This window comes from Cajanus cajan, chromosome 10 (genome assembly GCF_000230855.2).
Source record: "Cajanus cajan strain Asha chromosome 10, NIPB_CcT2T_4, whole genome shotgun sequence".
Lineage (NCBI taxonomy): Eukaryota > Viridiplantae > Streptophyta > Magnoliopsida > Fabales > Fabaceae > Cajanus > Cajanus cajan.
In genome coordinates this window covers 28,079,565-28,103,344 of record NC_138526.1, presented here as the reverse complement: position 1 = coordinate 28,103,344, position 23,780 = coordinate 28,079,565, and the positions used below count along the sequence as shown (strand labels likewise).

Genomic DNA, 23,780 nt, shown 5'->3' with positions numbered 1-23,780 from the left:
ATACAAATTTTTAGACTTAATTTATTGAATAAGAAATTCAATATATAACGTAATTACATTCATTAAATAACTCGTTTAAGAATATTTTTCTTGTCCTTATTGATTATTTAGCAGCATAGCCGATTTTAACTTTCTTAAAGTCAAGATCAAAAAGGGAAAATAGGCAAAAACATGATTAGAAAAGGCACAAATGCAGGCACAAATGAAGCCCTAAGCAGAAATGCAAGCACTTTTGCAACAACAAATGCAGGAACAAATGCAGGCACAAATGCAGTTTTTGAGGAAAGAGATACTACCTGCCTTAAAGATGCCATCACCATCATCAGTCAAAAAACTTGGGAAGAATCAAGAATGAAAATGTTGAATTCTAGTTTTTTTTTTATTTACATTAGCATTGTTAACTCACTTGAAGAGTTTTATTATATTAGTTGGTATTGAGTATTTTTATTATGTTAGTTGGTACTGAATATTTTTATTATGTTGGTAATTCAGAATTGTTTTAGTTAGCCTTTAGTATTTTTATTTTATTTGATGCAAGTTGATGACACAATAATATATTTGATATGCAAAATACAGGTACTACAATTTTGATATCAAAACAAAACAATTATGATAGTTATAGTATGAAAAATGCAGGTAAAGATGAATATATGAATATTAAAAATAAAATTGCGACAAAATAGTGAGGGATTAGCGATGACAATCAAAACATAACAGTAAGGGATCTGCTAGGAAATAGCGAGGCATATCATGTGAAAGACAAAATAGCGAGGGAAAAAAGAGCAAATAGCTAGGAAAATATAGCGAAGGAATAGCGAGACAATTTCTAGGGAAATATTGCGAGGGAATAGCGAGATAATTGCTAGGGAAATATTGCGAGGGAATAGCGAGACAATTGCTAGGGAATTATTGCGAGAGAATAGCGAGACAATTGCTAGGGAAATATTGCTAGGGAATAGAGAAGGGTCTGCGAGGGAATTGCAAGGCCTTAGCTAAGAAATGTAGCAAGGGAATAGAGAGGGGTTTGTGAGGGAACATTAGCGAGGGATTAGCTACAAATTAGAGAGGGATATTTTGCGACCCCTTAGCGAGGGAATAGCGGGGAAGCTTGACTGCAAATTAGCGAGCAAATAGTAAGCATCCTTAATATAATTAGCGAGGACCTTAGCGAGGGATTAGCGACGGATTTTGCTACAGATTAGCGAGGGATTAAATCCCTCGCTAATTAGCTACCTGTATTTAGCTAGGGAATGGTCTCTCGCAATTTCATCACTATTCCGTCGCAAATCTGATTAGCGAGAGATTAGAGACGAAATAGCGAGGGAATAGTCCCTCGCTAATATGTAATTTTCTTGTAGTGGTATCACATGAGATGGTTACATATATTGTTTTTGTTGATTTCTAAGTTATATGAAGTGAATAGATAATGTATTTCAAGTTTCATGTTAAGATTGTGTTGTATGTTGACTAGATTTGAAGTGAAAAGATGAGTTCTCCTTGATGAAACTTTGCTTTCACTCTGCAAGGGGTTCATAGTGCTCAACACTCATTCTTAGATGAAGAACAATAGTCCAAAATCATAATCTCACTTAGTAACAAAAGCGTCACCTAACAAAAGAATAATTTTGTGGGTGGGCTCACCTAACGAGGCATAGTGCGCTTAGTGGGAGAAGCCACAAAGGGTTTTTCTTGCTCAACGAGTTATGATCGCTTAGTGAGAGGACTTACATAGAGTTTTGTTCGCTAGACAAGCCTTAGCCTCCCAACGATGAGCCTTAGAGGAGTTTATTTGCCTATCGAGCCAAAGTCCACCCAACGAGGATAGCCACATAACATTTTATTCGCTAAGTGAGACTAGCTCACCCAATGATGAGCTCTAGATAGCTCAGCTCACTAGTGAGGCTACTCACACCTAGTTGTCGTAACCCGAAAATTTCCGATCTTGCGACCTATGGTTTAAATATCCTTTTAAAGATCTCATTAATTAAGGAATGCCCGGACACCAGACTAATCCTTAATTAATGGTTTTGAAAATAGGTTCATGGAGTCGCCACCAATATTTTACTCAAAACATTGGAAAAAGAAAAGGTTTTTAAAAGTCCAATAATGGCCTTGATAACCAGAATTGGGTTCGGGGGTCGGTTACGTGTAGGGAAGGTATTAAGCACCCCTACAACGCCCTTAATCGGTACCCTATGACGAAGTTAACATTATAAATAATAATAATATAAATATTAAATCCCCTTTTATTGATGACTATTTACATGCTTGAAATTTAAATTAAACAATTGACTCTAAAATATCTACATGATTATTTTTATTATAATGATGTTTATCAGAAATAAGAAACAAAAATAAAAATAAAGGAGAGAGAAGAAGATTGACTGAAATACCTCGTATCAAGTTTTGTTAAAGGTGATTCTAGGTGCTTTGTGGCGACCTTTTCACACTACAATACCTCACAAACTCTCAAGAAATACAAGAGAGAGAAAGAGAGAGAAAAAGAGAGAAAAAGAGAGAAGAAGAGAGAAATTTCGAGCTCTGGACGAAATTTTGGAGTCCCCCTAAAAATGTGGCCGAGATTCCTATTTATAGGCTTCAGACAGGGTCCAGAACGGCCTGTTCCGAAATCGGAACGGCCCGTTCTGGATCTGGCCGTTATGTGTTAATTTAGTGTATTGGAACGGGCCGTTCTGAAATCGGAACGGCCCATTCCGGAGGCGCGTTTAACACATAAAAATCACTCTGGAACGGCCCGTTTCAAATGAAAAATTCAAGCCTTTTTTGTTATTTGGAACGACCCGTTCCAATTTGGGAACGGCCCGTTCCAAATATGTGTTTTAGCCTTCTTTAAAGAGCCTGGAACGGCCCGTTCCAAAATCGGAACGGCCCGTTCCAGTTTAGGAATTTAGGCACTTTTCGTAAATTGGAACGGCCCGTTCCAGTTTTGGAACAGCCCGTTCCGGGCTACTAAAACTAGCTTTTTTTTTTTTTGGGCTTTTAGCCTCCTGATGTCATGTCTTGATATTTCCATGTTTGGGAACTCCTTTTCTTAATAATAGACGTCCATTTCTTCGTTTGTATGCCCCCGGACGAAATTGGGTGTCTACACTAGTGAGAGCCTTATTTTAAAACATGTTTATACCTTATGTTTTTACGTATCACTTAATGTTGTAAGTTAATTAATCATGGATCTTTGTTTAAATATGTTGTTTATGATTGAAGAATCATGTTGTGGAATGTCGAATTAAAGTATGTTGAGTTGTTATGATTTAAATTGGATAATATTTCTAAGAGTCATATGTTGTGTGTTGAATGAGTCACACCTAGTGAGAGCCTTATTTTAAAACATGTTTTTACGTATCACTAAATGTTGTAAGTTAATTAATCATGGATCTTTGTTCAAATATGTTGTTTATGATTGAAGAATCATGTTGTGGAATGTTGAATTAAAGTATGTTGAGTTGTTATGAGTTAAATTGGATAATATTTCTAAGAGTCATATGTTGTGTGTTGAATGCGTTGAGATTGTTTGAGTTGAATTGTGTTGTGTTGAGAAAATGCTTGATGCATGTTGATGAGTTGTGAAGTTGAACTTAGTCTAAGTTGAAAACCCTTTAGAAAAAAAGTTAGGTCGATCCATACTATAATTGAAGTGACCTATAGAGTAAGTTATGAAGTCGGGATAATTGATTATTGGAAAGGTGCATAATATTTGAAAAGTAGTTGGTAGGTTAGTTCTATATATGCTTAGTTGATGCATACTAATATTGTGGTAGACTTATACACAAGTTATTCTATTCTTGAAAATAGTACTACACTTTCATAGTTTAAGTGATAACATTCGAGAAATCAGTAAAGTTGTTGAATTAGCATCGGAATGCCAAAAGTTGTATTGACTTTCCATTGGTGTGCCAAATGTTGTATTAACTTGAACTTGATCTCCCTTTTAGGGAATAAACATACTTATTTGATAGAATCAAACCACTTAAACTGATCACTTATGTCTCTTAGTCAAAAATACGTAGTGATGCATAAGGTTGTTAAGTTGTAAAGTTGTTGTGTTATGAAGTTGTTATAAGTTGCAAAGTTGTTGTGTTGTAAAGTTGTTAAAGTTGTACATTATTGTTGAATGTTGAGTTGCAAAGTTGTTAACAAACACACATGTATATATGTATAAATGTTGTGAAGCTAATCTTATAAGTTGACTAATTCTGTTGACTAGTTGAGTTATGATTTTTGTTGAGTAGTTGAAGTTGATTAGGTTCATATAATTAGTTTATTGCTTCCTATATTATATGTTGAATCTTTTTACACAAGTTTACTATTACTTTTTCACTTGTTGATTGCAATTATCATACTGAAAACATGTTAGAATTAGGTTGGAAGGTGACCACAATGGTTGGTCATGTAAATAGGACATTTGTGGAGGTTGTTTGTTACAATTTTATATAGATGCTTGATTGAAAACTTATAATTTTATTGCTTTCTAGTATTGGTATTTACATATATATATATATATATATATATATGTACAATGTTTGTTATCACCCCAAAGAGAAGCTTTTTCAAGTTGTTTTAAGTAGGACTTGTGACACCCTTACTATCCCAACACATGGATTGTAATAATGAAAACTTAACAATTTTCAGTTTCGGTAAAAGGGTTCACATAAGAATCTTCAAAATTATTCTTCAATAACCACAACAATAAAAATGAAACGTGAGAGTTTAAAATGATTTTCAAAAATAATATTTATAATTCTAATTCCATATAACAATCTATGTCCTAAAGAAAATCCTCTGCCCCGATGTCACAATATCAGAGCATACCCACAACTCAACCGTTAGATTCTAGATGCCACTCGTAGCCGGATCTTCCTCACCTAAAATATCCACAAATCGCACGGTGAGAAAAGAAAACATCTATATATATAGCACATAAGAAAACACAACATATTATCTCATTATAACTTAATATTCATAAATATTTCAACATATCGTATTTCAATCAATCATGCATCGTCATCACATCATAATTCTCAATCACACCAATCATCACAAATCTTGCACTTCACACTATGCCAAGGTCACGCTACCCATTTAACAATCTCAGGCCGTGCTCACCCCTGATATAACACTGTGCCAAGGTCACGTTATCCCTATTCCAGGGTCGTGCTCACCCTTGACATGTTAACCAAGGTCACGATACCCACGTAACAATCCAGAGCCGTGCTCACCCCTGATATAACACTGTGACAAGGTCACGTTACCCCTAACCTAGGGCCGTGCTCACCCCTGACATGTTAACCAAGGTCACGATACTCATGTAACAATCCAGAGCCGTGCTCACCCCTGATATAACACTGTGCCAAGGTCACGTTACCCCTAACCTAGGGCCGTGCTCACCCTTGACATGTTAACCAAGGTCATGATACTCATGTAACAATCCAGAGCCGTGCTCACCCCTGATATAACACTGTGCCAAGGTCACGTTACCCCTAACCTAGGGCCGTGCTCACCCCTGACATGTTAACCAAGGTCACGATACTCATGTAACAATCTCGGGCCGTGCTCACCCCTGGTCATAGGTGTGAAGAACCACAATCACATCTCATTCACATCCACATTCACATTCACATCCACATCCACATCCACATCCACATCTCAATTCCACAATACATACACAATCCACACAAAATGGTGATTCACATACCCCTCAAGTAATTCATCATCTATATCATCAAATAATATAACAATAACATTCATAAACTAATAGAACAAACAACAGAATTATCAATTTAATATAATTTTAACGTAAACAGTAAAATCCCCAATTGTTCCAAAACCTAACTCACAGGAACTTTTCTACAATTTCGTTCTCCCTCTCAGATCATCATTCTTACAAATTATTAGCATATCTATAATCCTCAACACATACAGAATCTAATGGGATCCTCAATTTCTTAAACAGAAATCATCCAATTTTTCACAACCTAACTTACAGGCACTTTTCTATAATTTCGTTCTCTTTCCCAGAGCATCATTTTTACAAGTTAAACATATATTCGTAATCCTAAATATATATAAAATCACATAAGATAATTAATCCTCCAAACAGAAATAATTATAAAATTATTCATAACCCTAAGGGCTCTTCCTCTACCCAATTCCTTCATGTAACTCTACATATAAATAATCTCCTTTTCTCCCGTACCTGGATAAATAGAAACTCGGGCAGAACCTCCTCCTCTTTTTCCTTAAACAAGGATCGGAACTAAAACTGGAGCAGAACCTCATCCTCTGAGTTCCTCTTGGTCTTCAGAGAGAAGAAGAGGAACGAAAGAGAGAATAGAAGAGAAGAGAGAGTGAGAATGAGAGGTGTGTAGAAATGAGAGGATTTGAGGCCTATTTATAGGATTTTTCGCCCACCTACCACTACGGCCCGTTCCAAAATCGGAACGGCCCGTTCTGGGCCCTTCAAACCTACGTAAATTTTTCAACTGGAATGACCCGTTCCCAAACCAGAACGGCCCGTTCTCAAACACAGCAGAACGACCCGTTCTACTTCCAGAACGACCCGTTCTCCAAACCAGAACGACCCGTTCTCCCATCAGAACGGCCTGTTCTGCTTCTACAATTTTGGCCATACTCACTATTCCAGAACGGCCCGTTTCAAAATTGAAACGGCCTGTTCTGGGCCACGAATTGGGCCTTTGGCCCACGAAAAATGGGTTGTTACAGGACTAATTTATGTTTTCTACACCATATACATATATTTGTTACTTAAATATTTAGGTACTGCTTATATGTGAATCCTAGGTTAAAAAATGTTTTTTGTTTTTCCCTGACTAGTTTTTTTGCATCATATTTTTTAACTATATATTATTCCTATTTAAAATTGTAAAAATTATATAAAAATGGACCAATATAAAATATTTTATAAAATAATATTATGATGAAAATGAAAAAAAAAACATTTATAAACCTAATGATTATTTTTTTAAGAAAATCCTATTATATAATGTTTCTTAAAAATTTGATATAGTTTTTTTTATTACAATAGAATTTATAAAGGTTATTATTTATGTTCCTTTAAATTACAAAAAAAATTATATAATATTTATTTAATGAAAATTTTAAATTTTAATCAGTAAATATTTTATTTTATGTTTCAAAATTTTATAAATATATGCAAGATAAAATTTTGAATACAAATTTTATATAATATATTTTTGGTGCTATAAATATATAGGATAAATTTTATTTGGATTCCTCTATTTTTATTAATCCATAACCTTGATATCTATTTTAAAATAGAAACATTGTGTTAAGTCAAAGACGACCTTGGATCTTTCAAGTTTTAATGATAACAAATAAAGTATTTTCTTTTTAAGCAAAGTCAAACATCTACAAAGATATGTTATATAAGACAAAATGTGAAAAATTTGTAAGATGAAAGAAATCAGACAAAACATATAGTCTGCCTCTATGCATTAAATGAATACTTTTAAATGAGACTAACATTTCATTAAATGTGTTATTCCTTAACAGATTGAAGAAGAGAAATGTCTCGAAACTATCAAAAGCTATTAAGGAAGAAAAGGATATATTTGTGAGAAGCAAAAAGCAAAATCTTGGATATCACGGAAAAGGCTCTACAAAAGACTGCTCTATGCTGACTTCAACTATTCTACTCTAACATTACTCTTTTCACACTCAATTTAGAAGGAAATGATGATAAGTACTCTTGTCACGGTCAATTTAGAAGGAAATGATGATAATACATGCTTTGCTGAAAGGAATTTAATGCTCGCATTAAATACATCAACGAAGCAACTTGTGAAGCAAATTGAAAGTTGAACTTAAAGTTGATGTAATAGTCATCTTCTTTGAAGCTACTATAAAAAGATCAAGTCTTCAAATAACAATATAGTGTTGTAGATATAAAAAGTAGGACAAAAAGAGCAGAAATTATAAGCATTGAGAAGTTTGTATAAAGAAGCATACAAAATGCACAAACATGAAAAACTAAAAAGAAACATTTCATTGTAAATCTTGTACATAGTTCTTTGTAGATTACTTGTGTTTTCATTGTTGATTACATCACGTCTAGAAGAAACGAAACAATTCTATAATCATTCACTTCCTTGTTATAAGGGTTGAGCTTATAGAGGCTTGTGCAAAAGAATATTTAGTGTTTGAGCTTGAAGAGGCTTATTTGAAAAAATACTTGGTGTTGAGCCTAAAGAGACTTAGTTTAAAGAATACTTAGTGCTTGAACTTGGATATGCTTAGTTGAAAAAATACTTGGTGATGAGCCTGAAAAGGCTTGTTGAAAGAATACTTGTGTAGTTGCTTGAAGAGGCAAGTCATAAACTAAATATTGAGCTAAAAGTGACTTGGTAAAAGAATACTTATAACTTTGTGAAAGTTAGTGGAACTCAATCTGGTTGGATTGAGAATTAGACGTACTCTTGGTGGTTGAGACGAACTAATATAAAAAAATTTGTGCTTCATTTGACTCTTCTCCATCACTACGTTTAATAAGTTATTTGCTTTTCACTACACAAACGTGTAAGTTTTTTATATATACTATTCAATCTTCCTTCCAGTGTCTGTCTTGTCTTCACACATTCTAATTTTAAAAATATAGAATTTTGTCCTTTTCGTTAAATTGAAATTTGTTAATTGTTAAGTTTTAATGTTTACTCCTACTTAAATGATGTGATATTTAGTAACATAACATTTAAAAATAAAAACAAACCATTCAAGTAAGATTCACTAATAAAATAAATATCAATCATCCATTAAAATACATATAAATGATTTTTAAATTTTAATTGCTACATATCATGTCAATAAATATCATGTCATTTTACATGATGACGAGTCAATAAAAAATGTCAAAATTTAACGATAAAAAAAATCAAATTAACAATAGAATTGTAAATTTATATTTTTTTAAAAATAAAAGAACTAAATATTTCTATTTTAAAATATGGGACCAAAATTGTGAATTAACAAAAATAAAGAAAAAAAATGTAATTTAGTCAAATATATTTTAAATAATCCTTGTGTTTAATGTTAGGTTTAAATATATTTTTAAAATAATTTTTAATTTATGTAAACTGAGTGAAATTTTATGTTATTAGTTCGAGTAAATTTTTTTTGTACTTTTCATTTTTTAAAATTAAAAATTATTATTTTTAGTCCCTAACCAGTAAGAGACACTCCTTAATAACTTATATGTTAAATAGATGACTGATTGACAATCTTAGGAGTGTCTATTAAGGTGTAACACCTCTAAAAAAAACTTCAAGATATCTAAATAAATGTTATTTATATATCTTTAAAGGAACATTTGGAGAATAAAAATAGTGTTTCTTATTTAAGAAATACGAAAATAAGAAGAAAAAAATATTTTACGAGGAGAAAAAACAACATTTCTTTATACAAAGATTAAAAATAATAATTTTAAATTTTAGAAGATGAAGAAAAAACAAATTTTTAAAGGGACAAAATAAAAACTATTTCATTTTAAATAGACTAAAAATATATTTAAGTCTTAATGTTATAAATATATTTGTTTTTAAATTTTAAATAATAATAAATTTTAATTTAAAAGTGTATTTTAAAAATTAAAGAATAAAATAGTCAATAAAATGTGTACATGAAAAAAATTACCTTATTTAATAATATAGAAGCATAGGTAATAGTATATCCTTAACTTCAATATTATTATTAATTATAACATTTATGATATATAATATTTGTGATCATGAGTGTATTTAATGAAATTAATATAGTATTATCTATTGTATTTATTAAATATCAGAAATAATTAATTAAAAAATATAATTAAATAGAGTATTTATGATACATGCTTAAATATGTTTTTAGTGTGTAAAATAAGTAAGGTTTAATTTTAGTTTCTGTAATTTCTATTATTCTATAAAATTTGACCCTATGTTTTTAGCTCATAGTATTATGTGATTATTTGTTTTTAAAAATATTTATGTATACATTTAAAAGTCAAGTGACAATTCCAAGTGATATCCATGGTTTTTGCGATACTTTTATAAACATATAATACTTCTAATTTTTTAATATATTATTATATTAAATATCATTTATATACCTTGAAATGATCATTAGAAATTCAAAATTATTTTATAAAGATAATAAATAATGTTTACAAATTTTAGGAAGATGAAAATTAAATAATAAGCACCAAAATCAAAATTTACTCATTTTATAATAATTAAACATATTAAAGTCTTAAATTTAATACATTAAATACCAAGTCATAAAAGTTGATTTTGTATTGTTGGATTAAGTACATAATTTACTTTATCAATTGTTATTTGACCTATCCTTTTGCCAATTTATGTTACTAATTTGATTAATTTAGTGACAATGATGGAAAGAAATCACATTAGTCAAAATTAACATCATTAATAAAAAATAAATTGATGGAAGAACAACTTTGACTCAAAAAAAACTTTAAGGAACTACATGCCGTAGAATTTTTTTAAATTTAAAAGACTAACATCTTTACAAAATTTTTTTTAAAAGACAAACATAAAAATAAGAGATGTAAATTATACTTTAGCCTTTATAAAAATGTTAAAAGAAATTAAATATATAATTTAGTTGCAGCATATCTTGGAGATACTCAATATATATAGTCTTTATATGTAAAAATTTATTTAATCTGTCTTTATACATGTAAACATGATGTATTAGTTCTCCAAAATTATTAACTTTACATATTCTTAATCTTTACGTATTATTAATTTGGTCTTTATAGACACATTACATTCTTAATTTGGTCCTTACACACTACATGTAAGGACTAAATTAAAAGTGTATTACATATATAAAGATTAAATTAACAATATATAATAGAGTTAATGGTATTAGAAACCAAGTCGATATTATTTAACAAGTATATGAACTAATTTAATATATTTTTACATATAAGCAGTGACGGACGCATGTATTGGATTGTCGGGCAGTTACCTCCACTAACTTTTCAGTTTTTTTTAATAATATATAATATTATATTAACTTTATTTAAAATCTAAAACCAGAAAAAATTAAAAATAAAAAAGTTACAAAATTAAAACTGAATTGAGTCTTGTTGTAGTTATCTTTTGTGTGAGAAGGAAGATTTTAAAAAAATATTTTAATATGTTATAAAAATTAACAACAAATTACATGTTTTAGAAAAAATAAAAAATTGTTATGCATTTTGTAACGTCCGATTCTAACACCCAATTTATATAATAATAATTATATATTTCTTATATAATATTTTCGCAAATATATCGTTAACAATATTTTTTTTAATGAAGATAAAGAAACAGAATATTTTGTGAATTTAATACATAACATATCGTTCTTAATTATTTATAATAATGTATTATTATACACAATATTTCTTTCTTTCACTTCTATTACAAACTTTACATTGATAATAGAAATAAATTTACAATAACAATTATAATAGATTCATCAAATAGCCTCCACATTCCAATTTCTTCCAAGAAAGACAACAGTTATAATAACTGCAAAATGATCTGGAATCCCAAGTAGATTCATCTATTTTATAATAAATTTAATTTTAAAAACAAAGAAAAGAGAGGAGTGAGAACAATATCCAATAAATACAATAATTCAAAAGAATATTCAGAATTAATTATAATCAATATTAAACATATATATATATATAAATATATATACAGATTATATATTAAATTTTCATGATACAATAAAATTTGAATTATACTTGTAGTGACTAGTCAGGATAAATGAGCATCATCATAATACCAACCAATAAAAGGATATTTCACCTTAACCAACAATAGGATATTTCACCTTCATTCTTTACTCATTTAAATCCCCAAGGTCAAACCTCCAGTTACAAATAATTCAAACTTTATATTCTATGGCCATAAAACAATATTTATTTTCATAAATACGTGAAGAAATAACAAGACGAGTCCAAGATATCATCACAACTATATCATAGTTGATTATAAATATATTTACATAAAAAGAATATATTAAGGATACCAATGATATAAACCAAAATGATAATTATTATAAAATAATTAAATAATATAAAATATGAACATATTAATAGTTATTATGAATAACAATAATAAGCAACTAAATGAGGTTAGGGACACCTCACTAGATAAAAATAACATAAATAAATAAATATAGGAGTATATAAAAAATTAAAGAGATAAAGTTCTCCTCCCCCTTACCTTAAAATGTAGATGTATCAAGATTTTATTTTTCACTACATTGCTTTCTCCCTTCTTTCTTTTCTCACCGTTCCTGTTGCTTAAAATTTTCGTTGAGGCAAAACGTATATTTATAGGCTCAGTTTGCAATTGAACTCCGTAAGCACTTGCGTAATTTGTTGTACGGGGAATATTTCAATCATTTATGGGCTGGTGATTTACTAAGGCACGCAAGAATTTACGGATTACTTATACTAACGTGGCACATAAACTCATACTAATGTGGGGCATATGGATGCTTGCATACATATTGGACCACGTAGGATTCGAACCCAGCACCAAGCAAGCACAAGGAATGAAACCACTGAACCATTTTATTTTATATGTATATAACATCATGTAAATTTATAATAAGTTATTTCTCATGGCAATATTTATAATATAATTAGTTAGTAGACACACACACACACACACATATATATATATATATATATATATATATTTATTAATCTTACTGAACATAAAATTTTATAAAATAAAACACTATTTATTTATACTAATTGATTTAATTACTTATTAAAATATATAAGTTGTAATAGATAATTTTATATATAATCATAATATGATAAATAATTATAATATTGTTGGATGTCATCTATATATATATAGATTTATTTATATATACATGATAAAAAAATGTGAAATATAACTATCTAAAATAATAATACAACCAACTTTATCTACGTTAAATAAGGTATCTAAAATAAAAATATATATATATATATATATATATATAAGATAATATTTTATCATAAATTTAGAATATTACACATTTAAATTTTAAATAAAGATAAAAAATTACAAATTAATAATGTATGTATTTTAAGTATAAAAAAAATCATAAGTTGTTATTAATCTATTTTTGGATATTTTATATCTTTTTAGATATTTTATATTTTTTTCTATTTTATTTTTACTTTTTTCAATTCTTTTCATGTTTTCAGGTTTCTCTCTACCTCTAACATATTTTAAAGTGTAGAAGAGTGAAATTGAAAAAAAAAAAGAAAAACTTATTCTTCCATCTCTACTACTTCTTGTTTGAATAGCTAAATTATATAGAGAGAGGTTTTTGATAGTATTGAAAATGAGCAAATCATTCAATATTTTCAAACTATGAATGTAACATCCCGAATTTTCTACTAGTATAATGATTATTTATTATTTATTTTATATTTATGGAGATTCTTTTCTAATAGTTATTTTAATGGATTTTATAGAATGTTTTAAAGATTTTTAATAATTATGACTATTTTAACAATAAATATTTAATTATTTTATAATATTTTGATTTTTAGTAGCCTAGAACGGACCGTTCTCAAATTAGAATGGGCCGTTCTAGACTACTAAAACTAGAAAGATTAGGTTGAAACGGGCCGTTCCGATTCGGGAACGGGTCGTTCCAAATGTGACCGTTGTGAGTTCAAACTCATATCCAGAACGGGCCGTTCTGATTCTGGAACGGGTCATTCCAAATGTGAATTTTAGACATGAAGTATGAGTCCAGATGGGGAGTTCTGGATTTGTAACGGGCCGTTCTGGTAACTACTGATGCCTATGAATAGAACGCTTTGTCGCTCCAAAAGCACATTTTCACGTTTCACCTCTTTTTCTTCTACACTCTCTAAAGACTAAGGGGAACCCAGAGGAGGAGACCAACAAAATCTAGCTTTAGTTTCAGCTCCTGCTTATCGAGGTAAGGGGGAGTGAGAAACCTCGCTTTGGGTGTGGGAATATCTGTTGGGTAGTGGGATTGACCCCAATCCTGTGTTTGTTGTATTTTTTGTATGCTCATGTATGAGGAGTTTTTCTCCAATTGTATCTGTTTTGCCTATTATTTTTCTTATATGTAATTAATTGTATGATCTGAGATCTCTATGGGTTCCTATGAAAAACCCTAAGGGAATGCATTGGTGATTGTAAGAGGAGATGGTTCGAAGATGTAATTGTATCAGTTAATTGTATTGTTTTAAATGTTTATGGTATGAATTAGAGTGTTCTGTGGGTTCTTGTGGGAACCCTATTTGAAACAGGCAAAATATGAATGTTTTCTGTTTTGTTTTCTGATTGTTCTGATCTATTCATTGTTGAATGAGATGTATAAATATGTGTTTATTTTTGAAAATAAACAAGTTTTGATATGAATTAGAGTGTTCTGTGGGTTCCTGTGGGAACCTTATGAGAAATAGGCAAATTTTAAATGTTTTCTGTTTTACCTTTTGAGTTTTCTGTTGTATTCCTTAATGTTTGCAGAGTGTAAATATGTGTTTAATTTCGCAAATAAATGAGTTTTAATATGCATTAAAGTGCTCTATGAGAATTGTGAATATAATGTGATAATGTGATAATGATGATGAGATATGATGATGACATATGATGATGGAATATGATGATGAAATGTGATGATGAGATGTGATGATAATAATGTGATATGAGAATGCATAGAGTCTTATTGATATGCAAATATTTTTAAGGGTACGATATGGAATACACTGCTAGAGAAGGCCCCTTAGTGTAAAAGCTTCGGGGATTAGTCCTTGGGGATAACTCAGTTTGGAAGTCTCAGTCTCGCCCATTGTGTGCATGGGATGTATCTAGCGCGGCTTAGCTATCCCGACGAGACTCTGGTAGTATGTCCTTCTAGTGAGAGTGCATAGAGGGTGTGACCCGACATGTACTCTTAGACTACTCTTCGTGTATTGCTAGCGGCAATATGCCTGATGTTTTACTGGCGCCACATGCATGATAAAATGTAGTCTGTGTCCATACATGTGCATTTTAATGTTATATGAAAAATTGATGTCTTGGACGAGTGAGATGTGATGTTATTATTAATTTATCTATGTTATACCTGTCTTGTTTGTGTTTGGCTATCCGGCGTATATTTCTATACTGTGAGCTAGAGTGAGATGTTTCTCACTCCCTTTTTTCTTGTGTTGTTTTCTTTGACCGTCATACAGGTGATTATCAGCATGAGGCTAAGGATGTTGGTGATGAAGCTTAGGCTTCTATGTTGGGATTTGCTCTGATAGGACATGTGACATCGGGACGTAGATAGGATTAAATTAGGATGTTATTTTTGTTAAATTATTTTGAAAACCTTAACCTTATTTCTTTTATAATTACCATTGATTATGTTATTTATTTAAGTTATGAATGTGGTGCTCTGTATCTGAACATGTTTGGTATTTTAAAAATGAAAGATTGTGGTATTCCAAATTTTATTATTTGTATTATGATATGCAGGGTAGAGGGTGTCACAATGAAAACTCGTAGAGAACAATTATTATATGTATTTGTTTTTATAAAAATTTTATTTTATATTTTGTCAAATTTATGTATTTAAATTTTACTCCCACTACTTAAAATTTCTGGATCCGTCACTGCATATAAGGGTAAAATTCGGAATTCACAATACGTGTAACAACTAAATTATATGTTTAACCAATTATAAATCCGTATTATAATTCCAATTCCCAAGTCATAAAGAGCAACATAATATACTAAAATAAACACTTCTTTCATCCCATAATAAGTGACATCTTTTATTATTTTTATACATATTAAAAAAGAAGAGGAATCTATTTACTCCAAGAGTAAGTTTACTTAGATTTACTTCGTTTAATAAATTATGTTCCATATCAAATCTCAAAAATCCAAACGTTGAATTTAAAGTTTTTAATGCACAAAATAAATTTGCAGCCTTAATCTATACATTAAGAATTTTAAATTTAACGGTTGGATCGTTGAAATTTGATGTAAAATATGAGTTATTAAACAAAATAAGTCTAGGTAGATTTACTCCTAGAATAAACAAGTCCCTCTTCATTAAAAAAATAATAAATAGAAGAAAGAAAAGCCAAATATAATTCCAATTCCCAAGTCAAAACTAAATAACAATGCAAAATACTAAAATAAAATACTCTTTCCATCCCTATTATAAGTAATTCTTAGGTTATTTTATACAAATTAAAAAAAATTAATAAATAGACAAAAGAGAATAATATTTTTACAACAGCGAATCTTAAATCGTATAGTTAATCTTTTTTACTAAAAAGAATGAAATGCAAAACCACTTCTAAAAAATAATTGTCAAAATATTAATAAAATAATTTTATAAAATTAACTTTATTTTAGATCAAAATAATTATCAAAGTTTTAAACTAAAATATTTATTATCATTATTGTAACCAGAAGGGTTAAGACACTTAGAATAGTTACATCGACAGTATTAGATGATTGTGAATATATTGATAGTAATAGATGATTGTGGATATTTATTTAAAGAAAATATGAAAAATTGTCTTATTCAAAAGTTGAGAAAAGTATACTAAAAAGTGAAAAAAAAAAAAAAAACTAGCTAATTTGATATCTCTTAATAGGTATAGACCAGAGGGACAAAACAATTTTTGAATAGAACAACTAAAAAATATTTATACAAAGAAGATATAAAATATTATATTTTTCAGCATTTGAGAAATATAATAATTCATTTAAAAATAGAGATAAAAATTCATTATATACTCTGAATCCACTTATAATAAGTATAAATATAATTCTATTAGAATGTCTATGAAAAAAAATAATTACCTGACAATGATTTCATCCCGATCTCAATCTGTTTTATCATGAAAAATTTAAAATTTCGTGGAAACTTAATTTCAATGATAATATCAGTAATGATTTCATCCTGATCCATTGATAACGCAGATAAAGTTATAAATATCTACAAAATCTCCTCACGAGTTGCAGTTCGTTCTTTAATCCCTCGCAATCACAACAATCACAATCACAATCACTTCATCGAATCAAATCTCATACTCATACAAACAGTCGCAGTAAATAAAAACACAGTTCCATTACAGAAAATTAAATCGGAATCACAAAATGCAACATTGATGAAAAACAAACTAACATACTAACAAAGATTCACATAACAACAACAAACTAACAAAGATCCACATTATTGAGAAAGCGAAAAAAAATCAAAACCCTAACTACTATTGTCGTCGATGTTCTCGAACGCCCAGGCGTTGGCTTCGCGATACGCAGCCTCCTCCTCGGGAGTGTAGTCACTCACGATGCCGAAGAAATCTCTGGCGAACTCCACGCTCTTGTTCTGCAGCATCTCGGCGATTCCGCAGCAAAGAAAATCAAGAAACTCCTTCATGTTGAGGTAGTTCGCAGCGAGAAGAATCTCCTTCATCTCGTCGGGGCTCAGCGCCTTCATGAAATTGTCGTCGAACTCCTTCAGCGCCTTCTTGTCGTGGAAGCCGATGCGGCGGTGCTCCTCGCAGTAGTTCAGAATGCGGCGGAGGTCGCGACTGGTCACGTTGGGGAGCGGGATCACGGCAGAGCTGTCTCCGCTGGTGTCGATGAAGGACTGTACCGTCTCCATCTTCTTCGCGATCCAGGCTTTGACCTCGAACGCCACGCCGTCCGAGGTTTTGAGGTTAACGTCGGGTTGGTTTTCTTGTTCGTCGACGGCGGCAGTGTTTGAGGATTCTCCCTCGGATAGGGTGAGGCTGTTGAGCTGCTCCTCCGCGAGTGCGACCGATAAGGGCTTGGATTCGGCTTCAGCGAGTTTGCGCTCTACTTCCGCCAATTCTTTCCAAAGGTCTTCTACTGCCATTGATGGAACTGAGAGGGAAAGAGAAAATAACAAAAGTGAGAGAGAAGAATGTTTCAAGACTAGTTTGCTGTTTGAGTATGGATGAGAATACGCTTTTATAGGAAAAAAAGAAAAAGGGAATCACGTGTTTTGGTTTTGAATTCATTTGATTTATTTATTTATTTAAATTTAATTTCTTTTTATCAATTTTATTTTTGTCTAAATATAATTGTCTAAAATGTATGAAACTGCATGAATAAAATGATTTTATAAAATTAAAAGAAACAAACATATAAAATTATATAATTTTTTTAATGATATGGATTCAAAAACAAAGTTCATGAAATTGTAAAATTAAAAAGGTAATTAAATTATGCAAAAAAGTAATTAAATATTTTATTTATTATAATTTAATGGGTTTTTTAATGATCTCTTTTTTGTTTTTTCTTTTATTTTCTGTTTGAGATAAGATGGTTAGATGGATTGAATTTGGGGGTGTGGTTCCTGGAGTTTAATTTTGATCAGATTTTTGTTTTAAATTTGGAAAGATTATTAGATTGAAAAGAAAATTATGAGTGTTTAGATGATAGATTTTATGGAGTAGTTTAATTTTTTCAAAAAAATTAAATGCTATTTGGATGAAGGATTTAAAATTTAAATATTTGGAAATATCTTTATGTCAAATTTTAAATTCTCAAAAAAAATAAAAAGTAAGAATTTGAAATTATTTTTTCTCTTGTTTCTCCTACTTTCTTTTCAATCTCTTTCAAAGTTAACTAAAAATATCAATAATTTTTTAATTATTAAATATTTAAAATTATTTTCTAAACTATTAAATACTATTTAATATTAATTTTTAAATTTTCAAATATTTAAAAATTAGTTAATATTTAATTTTATAAAAATTAATCTTAAAATTTATATATATATATATGCTCACGCACGTGCTTAAAATCATATTTATATATAAAAATTAAAATCAAAGTAATTTTAGTTTTAAAAATTAAATTTTTTTATGAATTTTTAAAATTTTTCATCCAAATAGAGAATTCATATATTTTTTCTTTTTACTTTTTTTTAAAGAATAATGTTAACAGTGTTTTTATAGGTTAATTTTTTTTTTCTTATAGGAATTTAATCATCCCTGTGAATTGAACATTAACTTCTACTTTGTACCGTATATTTTCTTTTAGTGATTTTTCTTTGATAAAATTTATAAAAAATAAATTATTCAAGAGGAGTGTATTTGATTAAAATTTTAAAAAATTTTAAAATATTATTTTATTATAAAAAAATTTGTAGTAAAATCTTCTTTTTTTAATATAAAAAAGTCGTATAAAATTTAATCAAAACAATTAAGAATCTTTTAAAAGTTCATCAAAATTTGATGATATTCAATTAAAATAATTAAATTTTTTTAAGTGTCAGTCAAAATTTGATAATTAAGATTTTTTTTACCTAAAAAAAAGTATTAATATTAAAAAAATATAGGAATTTTGATGAATTATTTTAAATATTAAATTTTGTAATATTTTTTAGTATAATTTACATGTAATTTACTCATCAAATAATTTTATTAAAATTAATTTTGCATTATTTGTTCCCTTCTATTTTTATTTTTTCTTTCTTTTAAATCTTTTCTCATTTCTTTCTTGTTTCTTTTTTTTTTTTTTTTTCTCTCCTGTCTCTTTTTCTCTTTTTTTTTTCTCTATTTCATTTTTTTTATTTATTTCTTATTTATCTCTTTTTCTTCATCTCATAGTCTTTTTTCTCTCGCTTACTCTTTGCATTTCTTTTCTCTCTCTTACATTAAGGGTGTTTAATGACCTAAACCCTCCAAACAACAAACTAACAAGGATCCACAAAACAACAACAAACTAACAAAGATCCACATTCTTGAGAAAGCGAGAAAAAATCAAAACCCTTACAATTGTCATCAATGTTCTCGAACGCCCAGGCGTTGGCTTCGCGATACGACACCTCCTCCTCGAGTGTGAAGTCGCTCACGATGCCGAAGAAATCTCTGGCAAACTCCACGCTCTTGTTCTGCAGCATCTGGGCGATTCCGCGGCAAACAAAATCAAAAAACTCCTTCACGTTGAGGTAGTTCGCCGCGAAAAGGAGCTCCTTCATCTCGTCGTGGCTCAGCGCCTTCATGAAATTGTCGTCGAACTCCTTCAGCGCCTCCTTGTCGTGGCCGATGCGGCGGTGCTCCTCGCAGTACTTCAGGATGCGGCAGAGGTCACGGCTGGTCACGTTGGGGAGCGGGATCACGGTGGTGCTGTCTCCGCTGGTGTCGATGAAGGACTGCACTGTCTGCATCTGCTTCGCGATCGAGGCTTTGACCTCGAACACCACGCCGTCCGAGGTTTTGAGGTTAACATCGGATTGGTTTTCTTGTTTGTCCGCGGCGGTGTTTGAGGATTCTCCCTCCGCGAATGCGACAGAGAAGGGCTTGGATTCGGCGTTTTGCGCTCGACTTCCATCCATTCTTCTTTCAAAAGGTCTTGTACTGCCATTGATGCAACTGATAGGGGAAGAGACAATAACAAAGGTGAGAGAGAAGAGTGATTTAAGGGTAGTTTGCGGTTTGAGTAAGGATGAGAATGCGCTGTTATAGGAAAAGAAAGGGGAATGACAATGACCTGTTTTCGTTTTCAATTCATTTGATTTTTTTATTTAAATTTAATTACTTTTTTTTATCAATTTTTTTTTTATTTTTGTTTAAATATAATTTTGTCTAAAATGTATGAATAAAAAGAGTAATTAAATCTTTATAAAATTAAAAAAAACAAACGTATAAAATTATATAATTATATAATGCTTTTAATGATATGGATTAGAAAATAAAGTTCATGAAATTATAAAAATAAAAAAGTTAATTAAATTATGTAAAAAAATAATTAAAAATTTTATTTATTATAATTTAATGAGTTTGATTTATTTGATTTTTTTTAATGATCTCTTTTTTTCTTTTTTCTTTTTGAGATAAGATGGTTAGATGTAATGGATTTGGGGGTATGGTTCCTCGTGTTTAATTTTGATCAGATTTCTGTTTTAAATTTGGAAAGATTATTAGATTGAAAAGAAAATTATGAGTGTTTAGATGATAGATTTTATGGAGTAGTTTAATTTTTAAAAATTTTTTAAATGTTATTTGAATGAAGGATTTAAAATTTAAATATTTGGAGTTTTTTGATGTAAAATTTTAAATTCTCAAAAAAATAAAAAAGTAAGAATTTGAAATTATTTTTTCTCTTTTTCCTACTTTTTTTTTCATCTTTTTCAAAGTCTACATAAAAATATCAATAATTTTTTAATTATTAAATATTTAAGATTATTTTCTAAACTATTAAAAAGTATTTAATATTAATTGTTAAATATTTAAAATAAGTTAATATTTAATTTTATAAAATTTAATCTTAAAATTTATATATATATATATATATATATATATATATATATATATATATATATATATATATATATATATATATATATATATATATATATATGAATGCGTGCGCCCACGCTCTTAAAATCAATTTAATACATAAAAATTAAAATTAAAGTAATTTTAATTTTAACAAATATATTTTTTAAAAAAAATTTCATCCAGATACACTGTATGAGTTATTTTGAAAGAATTCATATATTTTTTCTTTTTATTTTTTAAAAGAATAATGTTAACAGTATTTTTATATGTTAGTTTTTATTATTATTATAGGAATTTAATCAACCCTTATGCATTGAACATTAACTTCTACTTTGCATCCAATATTTTTAGTGATTTTTCTTCGATAAAAAAATTTATAATTTTTTTTTTGTTGAGAGGAGTGTATTTTATTAGAAGTTCAATAAATTTTTAAAGACTCTTTTATTATAAAAAAGTCTTGTGATAGAACTTTTTTTTTCAATATAAAAAAGTTATGTGAAATTCAATCAAGATAATTAAATTTTTTAATTTTTTTTTTAAGAATTCATTAAACTTTTAATAATATTCAATTAAGTTAATTAAATTTTTTTATGTGTCGGTCAAAATTTGACAATTAGATTTTTTTTACCTAAAAAAATTTATTTATATTAAAAAATATAGAAATTTTGATGAATTATTTTAAATATTAAATTTTGTAAAAATTTTTAATATAATTTACATATAATTTATTCATCAAACAATCTTACTAAAATCGATTTTGTATTGTCTTTTCCCTTTCTATTTCTATTTTTTTCTTTTTTTAAAAATCTTTTCTTTTAACTTTGTTATTTTTCTTTTTTATTTTTTTTCTCATTCTCTCTCTTTCTCTCCCAATTATTATTTCTCTCTCTTCTTTTCTTTCTTATTTCATTTTTTTTATTCTTTTTTTCTCTCTCTTATATGCATTTCTTGATTCTCTTTCTCTTTCTCACAGAAAATTAAATGCAAATCACAAAATGCAACATTGATAAAAACGAAAGGTGTTTAATGACCCAATCCTTCCGAACAACAAACTATCAAAGATCCACAAAACAACAACAAACTAACAAAGATCCACATTCTTGAGAAAGCGAGAAAAAATCAAAACCCTAACTACTGTCGTCAATGTTCTCGAATGCCCAGGCGTTGGCTTCACGATACGACGCCTCCTCCTCTGGAGTGAAGTCGTTCTCGATGCCGAAGAAATCTCTGGCAAACTCCACGCTCTTGTTCTCCAGCATCTGGGCGATTCCGCCGCAAAGAAAATCAAGAAATTCTTTCATGTTGAGGTAGTTTGCCGCGAAAAGAAGCTCCTTCATCTCGTCGGGGCTCAGCGCCTTCATGAAATTGTCGTCGAACTCCTTCAGCGCCTTCTTGTCGTCGCCGATGCGGCGGTGCTCCTCGCAGTACTTCAGGATGTGGCGGAGTTCGCGGCTGGTCACGTTGGGGAGCGGGATCACGACGGTGCTGTCGCCGCTGGTGTCGATGAAGGACTGCACCGTCTCCATCTCCTTCGCGATCCAGGCTTTGACCTCGAACGCCACGTCGTCCGAGGTTTTGAGGTTAACGTTGGTTTGGTTTTCTTGTTTGTCTGCGGCGGTGTTTGAGGATTCTCCCTCGGATAGGATGAGCCTGTTGAGCTTCTCCTCCGCAAGTGCGACGGAGAAGGGCTTGGATTCGCCTTCCGCGATTTTGCGCTCCACTTCCACCCATTCCGCTTTCCAAAAGTCGTCTTCTTCTGCCATTGATGCAACTGAAGGAGAAGAGAAAATAACAAAGGTGAGAGAGAAGAGAGTTTTAAGACTAGTTTGCGGTTTGAGTATGGATGAGAATACCCTTTTATAGAAAAAAAATAAAAAAATAAAAGGAGGAATAACTGTTTTGTTTTCAATTCATTTGATTTTTTTATTTAAATTTAATTATTTTTTTATCAATTTTTTTTTTTTATCTAAAATGTATGAATAAAAAGAGTAATTAAATCTTTAGAAAATTAAAAGAAACAAACGTATAAAATTATATAGTTATATAATGCATTTAATGATATGGATTAGAAAATAAAGTTCATGAAATTATAAAAAAAAGTAATTAAATTATGTAAGAAAGTAATTAAATGTTTTATTTATTATAATTTAATGGGTTTGATTTATTTGATTTTTTTTAATGATCTCTTTTTTTTTTTCAGATAAGATGATTAGATGGATTGGATTAGGGGGTGTGATTCTTGGAGTTTATTTTCATCAGATTTTTGTTTTAAATTTGGAAAAAGTATTTGAAAAGAAAATTATGAGTGTTTAGATGATAGATTTTATGCAGTAGTTTAAATTTTTAAAAAATTTTAAATGCTATTTGAACAAAAAATTTAAAATTTAAGCATTTGTGAAATTTTTATGTAAAATTATAAAAA

General features: G+C 29.5%; 1 protein-coding gene and 1 pseudogene across 1 annotated transcript; both read right to left on the bottom strand.

Annotated features, from left to right (window-relative positions):
- Positions 1-17,116: 17,116 nt before the first annotated feature.
- On the bottom strand, positions 17,117-20,472 carry LOC109787896 (uncharacterized). The gene is made up of 2 exons (XM_020346494.3): positions 19,851-20,472; positions 17,117-17,951 (listed from the first exon to the last, which is right to left on the bottom strand). The coding sequence occupies exons 1-2, from the start codon at positions 20,410-20,412 to the stop codon at positions 17,305-17,307; spliced, it is 1,209 nt and encodes a 402-aa protein (XP_020202083.1). The 5' UTR covers positions 20,413-20,472; the 3' UTR covers positions 17,117-17,304.
- A 1,889-nt stretch (positions 20,473-22,361) lies between these two features.
- Positions 22,362-23,207, bottom strand: LOC109787903 (SKP1-like protein 14 pseudogene; annotated as a pseudogene).
- Positions 23,208-23,780: the final 573 nt, after the last annotated feature.